Source organism: Diplotaxodon limnothrissa, linkage group LG9, assembly GCF_057381915.1.
Source record: "Diplotaxodon limnothrissa isolate DT_005_m linkage group LG9, D_limnothrissa_male_GT1.1, whole genome shotgun sequence".
Taxonomy (NCBI): Eukaryota; Metazoa; Chordata; class Actinopteri; order Cichliformes; family Cichlidae; genus Diplotaxodon; species Diplotaxodon limnothrissa.
Genome location: NC_140604.1, coordinates 36,499,605 through 36,509,728, shown reverse-complemented (window position 1 = coordinate 36,509,728; position 10,124 = coordinate 36,499,605). Strand labels below are relative to the sequence as shown.

The 10,124-nt window shown below is 47.7% G+C and overlaps 1 protein-coding gene across 4 annotated transcripts; it reads right to left on the bottom strand.

Moving 5' to 3' along the window:
• Positions 1 to 1,110: 1,110 nt before the first annotated feature.
• On the bottom strand, positions 1,111 to 6,341 carry chodl (chondrolectin). Of its 4 annotated transcripts, none has more exons than XM_085363199.1 (8): positions 6,245 to 6,341; positions 4,663 to 4,838; positions 4,408 to 4,586; positions 4,158 to 4,315; positions 4,018 to 4,059; positions 3,831 to 3,914; positions 3,661 to 3,757; positions 1,111 to 1,192 (listed from the first exon to the last, which is right to left on the bottom strand). In XM_085363199.1, exons 1-8 carry the CDS (start codon positions 6,339 to 6,341, stop codon positions 1,111 to 1,113), a joined length of 915 nt encoding a protein of 304 aa, XP_085219325.1. The 4 variants fall into 4 exon arrangements, with proteins under 4 accessions (XP_085219325.1, XP_085219326.1, XP_085219328.1 ...); XM_085363200.1 differs by having other exon boundaries at positions 3,831 to 3,911; positions 6,245 to 6,320; XM_085363202.1 differs by lacking the exon at positions 4,018 to 4,059 and having other exon boundaries at positions 6,245 to 6,320.
• Between the last annotated feature and the right edge of the window lie 3,783 nt (positions 6,342 to 10,124).

Here is a 10,124-nt window from a genome sequence, read left to right as displayed (position 1 = left end):
GTGGGGCCAGGTTTCACAATGAACTCACCCGAAACTCTGGCTGATTGGGACCCACACCCAGTTTCACACCTTGGCTCAGGCGATTAGAGGATCATCAGGGGTTCCTTTGTCCCTCTGTGGGGGGAAAATCCCACTAGGTTTATATCTGGGACTCCCCAACATTTGACCTTAGAACTGAAGAAGCTTCTCAGATGAGAGGTGAAACGTCCTCCAGGGCTCTGACGAGTGTTCGTGTTTTAAACTGAAGCTGTTGATCAGTCAATTACGTCATCCTCAGCAGCACCGTCACACTGATTGACAGCTGTGTTTCTGATCCACAGCTCAGGTGTGTTTTGACTTAAGGCGGAGTATTAGGTGGCCCTCCTGAAACTCATCTCCACACCTGAGTTACAGCGGTTGTTACGCCTCGGGACGCCACTTGCCCAATCATGACCATAAAAACTGCCAGAGGACAACGTGTGCGGAGCCTGAGGCTGATCCAGGTGAGCTGATATTCAGGAAGAGAGCATTTTACAAACATGAGTATTATTAGTTTTTGATCCCTCACATCTGAAGTCTGAATAACCAATCAGTGATCCGAGGACGCGATCCTCAGAGGGACTCATTCAGCTTCAAGCTCCACCCTTATTTTATTTTCTTGAAAACTTTTCCGACCCTCTAACTCTCCTCAGTTATTAACTGGTCTGTTAACACCCCCCGTCTCCGTGGAGCAGCTGCTTCATCAGCTCTCTGTGAAATCAAACGCACCTCTGCTGTGACTCCACCTCCCGAGGGACGCATTAACTTCACCCAATTTACTCGTTTAATTAAACATGGAGCGTCTGGCTGACAGTAACAAGAGGAGGAGCAGGGAGGGAAGAAAAGGAGTAATCAAGGAGGACAAAGAAGAGGGGAGCAAAAAAGAAACGAGGAGGAAGTGGGGGAGATTGAAGAAGAGCAAAGGGACGGTTGATAAAACGAGAGAAAGGAAACTGGAATAAGAAGTACAGAAGAAGAAGTCTCTGTGATGACATTGCCGCCTGTCCGTAAACACCCTGCGATGAAGATGATTGATTGGTTTGACCGTAGAGTGATGTCCTCCCTCTGCCCTGCTGACACTGTCCTGTGATGTCAGACCTCCATGCTGTCAGCTTTGGGTGACCCGGAAATCCACAGATTTGATTGGTCGCCAGGCGTCTTGGTTCGGGAATCACTAGGTGGAGAGAGAGATATGTTGACATCGTCACTAGAACGGCCGCTGTCATGGAAAGAGTCGAGTGAAAGTCACATATTAACCATCTCAAACTGCAGGAAAGCAAAGAGGAGCCAAAGGTTCAGTCTGACCGACACAGGCAGCAACCACCATCAGGAACTGATCAATGACTCTGATCAATGATTCTGATCAGTTACTCTGATCAGTGACCAGTGTTGGGTGTAACAAGAATAATATTACATTTTTCAGTATTGCAGTAATGTCACAGCTGCACAGACAGCATGTGCTAACGCTAAGCTAACCAGACAGCAGGGGCGTCCAAATTGATGGGCTGCATCCTCCTGAGGCCGCATTTGTAGGCCGATTATGTCACAGCGACCCGACGAAGGATATCCAGATTCGTAAATGCGTCCTCCTTTTCCCCAGATTTGAAGGATGGGTCGAGTGTGTCCCTCGTGGCCCATCATATCCCAGAATTCAGCCAATTCCAGTTTACAACAATGGTGGCCGCTACAAAGTTTTAATATTACTCTTATTACTCTTTCTGGGTCACAAAATAAACTTTTAACATATTTTTAGGCGAGAATGCAGCTGTGTAAACTTCAAATATCTGCTTGGTTTTGTTCCTGAGTAAATTGGTTTGGCTGAGATTATAGTTTTCACACAGCTTAATAAACGTCAAACAGAAAACTGATTAAACAAAAGTGTGAGACGGTTGAGAATTTACTCCAGTGTCCTGTTATACTTTAGACAGCAAGGAGCAGAGGGCTGAGTTTATTAAACTCCAACGAGACAGCGGTGACGCAAGTCTGAAGGCTAGACCATTCAATTTACTTCTGGCTTACCTGACCTCCTGAGGACCTGGCCTTCGCAGTCTGTGTGCGCCGGGTCCTCAGAAGGATGCAGCCTCTGAATTTGGACACAGCTAGCATGTGCTAACGCTAAGCTAGCCAAGAACCCAGACTGATGTTAAAGCTGAGAGTATGCAGACCCCAGTCCAGTAGCCAGAGCCTGAACTTCAACAGGTAACAAGCTGATGAGCAGTCAGGCTGTTTTTCTACTTTTTCATGTTTCTACAGTTTAATCACAATGACAACTGCTTTGTGCTGGTTTCCATCTTTGCTTTGTGTGTGAATGGGTGGATGACTGGATGTGTAAAGCGCTTTGGGGTCCTTAGGGACTAGTAAAGCGCTATATAAATACAGGCCATTTAAAGCGCTATACAAATACAGGCCATTTACCATTTGTGTTCATACATAAGAGCAAAGGTGGAAGATCACATGTGTGTCCTCATTATGGGATGTGTTAATGTGTGTGGGGCTGTAGCCTCAGGTTTATGTTGTTAACTGTAATTATGAGACAGTTTGAAACGTCATTTTCCAGTATAATGACAAAGTAATGTCACGAGTAGTATAATGAATTACTTTATCAGACACGTAATTAAGTACTGCATACTTTTAATGAAGGTAACAAGTAATATGTAATACATTCCACATATCCCGTGTCACTTCACACCATACCTTCCTCCCATTAAAAAGGACTAAAACCTTATTTCAGAATACTCTGCTGCTTCATGTTCTGTGTGTTTGTTTCCATCATATTCATTAAAAGCTGTCCTCAGACAGGCTGACGTCCTCCTGGTTGTAACACACAGCCGTCCCTTTACGTGCTCTAAGTAAAAGCCGGACTTCAGGTGTCATCTCGATCTAGGGCAAAGAATAAAATGCCACACAGTCTCACCTGAAGAGGGAGCTATGCTTACCCTGCTGCAGGGAAAAAGTCAGAAATGTTCAGAATAATCCTTCTTTGTCTGACACTCTGTCTGAAACAAGCTGTTCTAGCTCCTCCCCCTTTAAGCCTACTCTCTAAATAGAAAACATCTGGAAACCTGCCAAGGGGCAGACTCTGGTCATCATGAGCTTTGCAGCATTTACAGATCCACGTTAGAGGCGCGATATTTATCACACCTAATCATCTGCCTTTGACCTCTGACCCCATCAGGCTCCAACACTGAGCTCCATCCCGCAAGCAAACAGCTGCTTTGGTTCAGCTGAAGCCGTGGCAGGACTGGAGTCAGCCAGCGCTGCCTCGCTGCTTCTGATTCGACAGCTTTAAGGAGTGAGTGGTGAGCTCAGTTGACCCAGCTGGGTCGTGGAGGAAAGTGGGAACAGAACCAACGAAAATACACAAGTCAGCAGATTTTTTGCTGCTGTAGACTCCTGAACTGATGCCAGCAACACACACACACGCTGGTCTTTCTATCACTGTGAGGACTGCATCAGAGGACCAAACCTGACTCCTGCCTAAAAGCATCAGGACTCGATATCCCCACCAAACGTCCCCTCAGAGTGAACACCTCCGGCTGCTGTAAATCAGCTTGTTAACAAGTTGACTCATTACAATCATACAGGAAACGCTGCAGCGGCAGAGGACCATGATGGGATTCGTAGCTGCTCTGCATGTCTTACCTTCTGCTGAGCATCTGAAAACAGCAGGTGGCAGAAGCCACCAGGATGAGCAGCAGCAGGGGGATGGTGGGGATGACGACGTACAGCAGCAGCATACCTGCAGAGACACCAGACCACCTGAGCATTAGGTCATGAGCCCAGATCAGGTCAAAGGTCGCAGGTCTTCTTACCTGAAGCTCCGGCCATGGTGACCTGAGGTGGAACGTCTTCGTTGTTTGCAGGCTGTGTGGCCACGCCTCCACCTGCAGTCACTGCTATGGACACAAGAACACACCTGTGCCTTAATACAGAGCTGCAGGTGAGTCCCACCTATGGCTCCACCTGCCTCTATGATCTTATATGGACCTTCCTCCTTACCTGTATCCTGCCCACCAGGTGTGTCATTCACCAGATGGCTCTCTGAAAGACAGGAAGTAAAGAACCTGAGTGAGTGAAGCTGATTGGCTGACAACACCAGGGCTGCTTATCTATGATTGAAGCTGACTGGCTGATGGCACCTGGGTTGTATTTGCAGATGAAGTTGTGTTTCATGTTGCACCGGTCGTCGTTCCATTGGTAGAGATAAGCCCCGCCCAGACCAGAAGGCGCAGTTGGCTGATGGTACATGACAACGCAGGCCTCACCTCCACAGGATGGTTCATCGAAGTACCAGTTCCTGCATCATCAGCACAGTTGGTTAAGCCCAACCCACCCCCTTTAGTAAAACATGCCGGGAGTCACCTGACACAGCTCTGACATCACGCTCACCTGAAGGAGGCCACGCTGCCGTCGGTCCACTGGTAGAGCTGCGGACAGGAAGTTAAGGCATTGCTGAGCTCCGACTGAGTCTGATCCACTCCCTCCACCCGAGTCAGGCCGATCCAGAAGTCCCCGTCAGCTATGCCCCCGCCCCCTCCTGCCCTGTCCACCGCACCTGAACGCAGCTCCTGGAAACAAAAACAAGGAGAAAGGGTCACAGAAAAAGGAGGGGAGGGTCTAGAGAGAACCAGGTGTGGGTCTCACCTGCAGCAGGTGCTCGATGTCTCGCTGTTCCGTCGAGCTCTCGATGCTGAGAAGCGCTCCTCTGTCCATCTCGCAGGCCTGACGCGCCTCGCTGAAGGCGACGCGGCTCGACACGTCATGGAAGTACGCCATCTTATAGCAGGGACGCTCGGCCCCGCCCACACACACTGTCTGACCTGAGACATGGAGCCCCGCCCACAGGAAGATGCATCAGAGCAGCACTGAGTGTGTGTGTGTGTGTGTGTGTGTGTGCACAACAGTGTGTTAATCACTGTTGCGCACACACACACACACACACTTCACTACTTTAAGTGATTAGCTGGAGTGTCTTCTGCACCATCATCACTTTACTGTTAAAGCCACTAAAGAGCTCCATATATATCTGTCTGCTGTCAGCCCGCCCTCCACCCATCCCTCCACCCACTGTTCCTCCACCCGTTCCTGCTGCCTGTGGTTCAGGTATTTTAGCTGCTCCCCTGATAAATCGAACAGATCTCTGAAACATCAGCTGGCCACATGACCCATTACAAACCTGCAAACCTTACACCAGACACACCACCCAGTGGTAGGCCTGCAAATCCCACATCGCCCCTCCTCTGTCCCCTGAACCTTCAGTCTGCACTCTGCTTCACCTCCCATCTTTTTTTTTTAATTTTTACTAAACCTTGAAAACATCGGCTTCAAGAACGCACATAAGAGTGTGTACGAGCACGCCCGGCTGTGGGCGGCTGCCTCCTATCCCCTCCTCAATCTGTCTGCTGCATCTGTATTCTGACATCTGCAGGAGCTCCAGATGTACACACGAAGCAGTCGTAGTGAGTGTCTACAGAAAATCAGCTAGGACTCAAACAGACAACAAATATGACACAAAGTGAAGTTTATTTTATCGAATCTGTTGAAGGCATCTGAGCTGATGGCCGCGTGTCATCATTGCCATGAAGGCGATGGTTTGAATACTCGCAGTGGTTTGTGTGACTCGATCCTCACTTCGATCAGGTGTCACGTTTCACCCTGACAGAAGAACAAAGCTCTGATCACAGTCAGATGATGTTTGCACAGGTCAGAAATTCTTTAATGTGATCAAAGCCACAGACACACACACGCACACACGTATACACACACGTATACACACATGCGTACACGTATAAAGACACATACATATAAACACACATACACACAGACACGTATACACAGATTTATACACACACGTAGACACACATTTATACACACAGGTATGCACACATATACACAGACGTGTACACAGACACACACACCACACACATGTGGCTGTACTTTGGTGGACGAGCATCCCTGTAAGGCTGACAGATTTCAGTGAATGACTCTCTGGGAACACGTCACATATCTCACTACATTAATGGTTCTTTTCACTGGTTTAACTGTATTTCCACTTAAACCAGTGCTGCTGGTTTTCCTTCAGAGTGGAAAACATGAAGTGCAGCAGGATGAGCTGCTGCCTGCGCCGCTGCGAGCTGCAACACTGAGGTTTCTGTAACATGGAAACTTTTCACGCCTCAAAAGAGCCACACTGTTTAAAAAGTAATTGGATTACTGCAGTACTCACCGCTCACCACCCGTGCTGCCTCCACCTGGACCATCCCCATCGCCACAACGACCCCGAGCATCAGTCGGTTAATTATCACGATCCTTGAGCAGGTCATCTTTATTTCTTTAAATATGAAATTAAATCTACAAAATAAAAGTGTTTCTGTGGAGAGCTGTTCCAGAGACGTTTCAAAATAAAAGCCTGCCTCTGGTCAGCGTGCTCCTGGTGCCCATGTTTCCTCTCCTGTCTCTGTACTCTGAAGTGAAGCGGGAGGCAGAGGAGCGCCTGTCTCCTCCTCCTCCATCGATCCTGCCCACTGAGCCACAGCTGTAACCTCCTCCTTCAATAAAGCCCGGGGGACCACACACACACACACACACACACACACACACACACACACACACACACACACACACACACACGTTTAATTCATTTACTCAGAGCCTCAGCTGATTGGCTCCAACAGAGCAGCTGATCAATAGATGAAATGTGCAGTTATGAGCATCACTTGAGCTCGCCGCTTCCTCCATTGATCCCCGAGCAGGAGGAATTTTCTCTCATTATTCACACAGCAAGCGGCTCCAGTTTCACATTAATGAAAGCTGAACGCAGAATCGGTTTCATTCTGACACACGCCGTGGAAACGCTTCCTGCGTTTTAAACCCCGATCCGTGCACAGACGCTTCCCGTTAAGATGTCTGATTTTAGGTTTCCTTCATCCTGTCAGAGGTCCTGAGATGTTTGTGGGGACATGGATCCCAAACTGCGGACTGGAGCTCCCCCCTTTATCCTCAGTGTCCACACAGCCACTGCAGCAGCCACTGTATGACAGCCGTGGGATGAATGACCCACTCACACTCGACTGTGGTGTCACCCACTGTTTTGACGTCCACCATGGTGGGTTTGTGGAGCATTATCAGTCTGCAATCACAGACTCTGGCTGTATCCCAATCCAGGGTCTGCAGCCTTAAAGGCCACATTTTAAGGCCGGTTAAATCACCGCGACGCGACGAAGGCTGTCCCAATTCAAAGGCTGCTCGAAATGCGGCCCTCAAATGCGTCCTTCATTTCCCTGAATTTTAAGGACGTGGCGGTGTAGACTTCGTGGCCCAACATATCCCAGAATGCATATGTAACATAGTTAAATAGAGTTGAAGTTAAATCCCGCTAAATGGGACACTGGCGCCACCTACTGTCGAAAAAGTCACCCTGCAATATTCACAAAGGGCAAGGGATTCTGGGTAATCCTCAGAATAATGGAGGATTCCTGCGAGGTAAGGAATGCGCAAATGTCGTGGGGAGGAAAAATCATATCGCAGGCTGTTAAAGTAATACAGTCTGACCCGATTATTTCTGTTGTTTATACATCATTTGTTGCGGGTCATTTCTCCAGTCTTTATGTTGAACTGAGTGCACGTTTATGTGAGATTTCTTTATTGGGAGGAGAGGAAACAAAATGGGAGCATAGTTAGCTAACTCTGTTGTTGCTTTCCCGTTTAGATTTTGTGCTGATTGCCCACGACATTAAAAAGAGAGCATTCTAACCATTGCCTTTTTGTTGTGAATGCAGACCAGAGAAGACACTACACAGAGGTCACACATAGCAGCGCGGTGGGTGTGGATAATTTTGCTGAAAAAAACCGGCGGATGAGGGGCGGCCGAAGAGTAAACTTTAAGTAAGTACTGAATATTATGTCACTTATTTATGTGCAAATGTTTAATAACGAAGAACATTAAAACATTACTGTTGGCCAAAGTTATGTGACATTAGTGACGTTTGTGCTAACTTGGTTTTAAAGCCTTTACTTTAAAATATACGCCGTTCAATAGCTGAGCTTAATCAGAGAATGATCAAAGTTCATGTAGAAACAAACAAACACATGAACAAAAGATTTTCTCCTTCATTTCTGTCAAACAAAGCTGTATGAAACGTTTCCAGCTGTTAGTATCATTGTTGCTAGGCAACCTGGGCAGCGCAACGAAGGCTAGACTGTCCCATTTCACAAGCCTCGCACTTCCGGCCTTAGCGGTCTTTAAGTACGCGGCCCTTATGGACCGTTAAGGCTGCAGACCCTGAATTGGGATACAGCCACAGTTACCTGCTAATCAGAGCTGAGCAGAGCTGGAGCTCCACCTTCCTGTACGCTCTGTTCCTACAGTGACCGCACAGCAGCATGTTATTGGTCACATGATGTCATTAAAATGCTCCAACAGCACAAACATGATGCAGAGGTCCAGTTCAGGTGAAGCTAGCACACAGTTAGCAGCTACAGCCACCTGAGTCACCATCCACCTGTCAGCCACAGAGGCCACGCCTCTAATAATGCAAATCACATCGTCACCAACATCATCACCACTATCATCACCACCGTCACCATCATCATCATCACCACCGTCACCATCATCATCGTCACCATCACATCGTCACCATCATCATCATCACCACTATCATCACCACCGTCACCATCATCATCGTCACCATCACATCGTCACCATCATCATCATCACCACTATCATCACCACCGTCACCATCATCATCGTCACCATCATCATCATCACCACTATCATCACCACCTTCACCATCACCATCGTCACCATCACATCGTCACCATCATCATCATCACCACTATCATCACCACCGGCACCATTATCATCGTCACCATCACATCGTCACCATCATCATCATCACCACTATCATCACCACCGTCACCATTATCATCGTCACCATCACATCGTCACCATCATCATCATCACCACTATCATCACCACCTTCACCATCATCATCGTCACCATCACATCGTCACCATCATCATCATCACCACTATCATCACCACCGTCACCATCACATCGTCACCATCATCATCATCACCACTATCATCACCACCGTCACCATCATCATCGTCACCATCATCATCATCACCACTATCATCACCACCTTCACCATCACCATCGTCACCATCACATCGTCACCATCATCATCATCACCACTATCATCACCACCGTCACCATTATCATCGTCACCATCACATCGTCACCATCATCATCATCACCACTATCATCACCACCGTCACCATCACATCGTCACCATCATCATCATCACCACTATCATCACCACCGTCACCATTATCATCGTCACCATCACATCGTCACCATCATCATCATCACCACTATCATCACCACCGTCACCATTATCATCGTCACCATCACATCGTCACTATCATCATCATCATCATCATCATCATCATCACCATCATCCGCACCATCATCATCATCATCATCATCATTATCACCATCATCATCGTCACCATCATCTGCACCATCACCATCATCCGCTCCATCGCCATCATCATCACCACCGTCACCATCATCGTCACCATCACATCGTCACCATCACATCGTCACCATCATCATCGTCACCATCACATCGTCACCATCATCATCATTGTTGAGGCAGGTGTTCTCTGGGTGCAGAACATGATCATGTGTTTGATGAGCTCGCATATGATGGACAGAAATCGTTTGAGGACGTGTGCAGTCATATGACAGCAGCACTTTACTCTTCCTCTCACATCAATAGAAGCCTGAGATGTTTTCAGTGTCACTCACTAGTCTGCATCGATCAGCTGAGCGTGTGCCGACGGTCCCTGAACGCCACAAGGAAACCAGAATTATCCACTGATGAAAACGCTAGTGGATCGTATCGAGCTGCATCGAGAGCAGCAACAAACACAGGACGTGCAGAAGCAGACGCGCCTTTCAACATAAAACAACTGCCAAGTGTGTGTGCGTGTGTGTGTGTAGCATGTTTACATATCTTTGTGGGACCCAACAGTCACTCACATGGGACCAAAGAGTGTGAAGATATTTTTCAGACTCGAAATGTGGTTTTAGTGTCAGG

Coding starts and splice junctions, on each gene's coding strand:
- chodl (XM_085363199.1), bottom strand. CDS start 6,341: ATGACCTGCTCAAGGATCGTGATAATTAACCGACTGATGCTCGGGGTC. Junction 4,839..6,244: donor GGCAGCACGGGTGGTGAGCG/GTGAGTACTGCA, acceptor TCCATGTCTCAG/GTCAGACAGTGTGTGTGGGC. Junction 3,758..3,830: donor CACCATGGCCGGAGCTTCAG/GTAAGAAGACCT, acceptor GTGTCTCTGCAG/GTATGCTGCTGCTGTACGTC.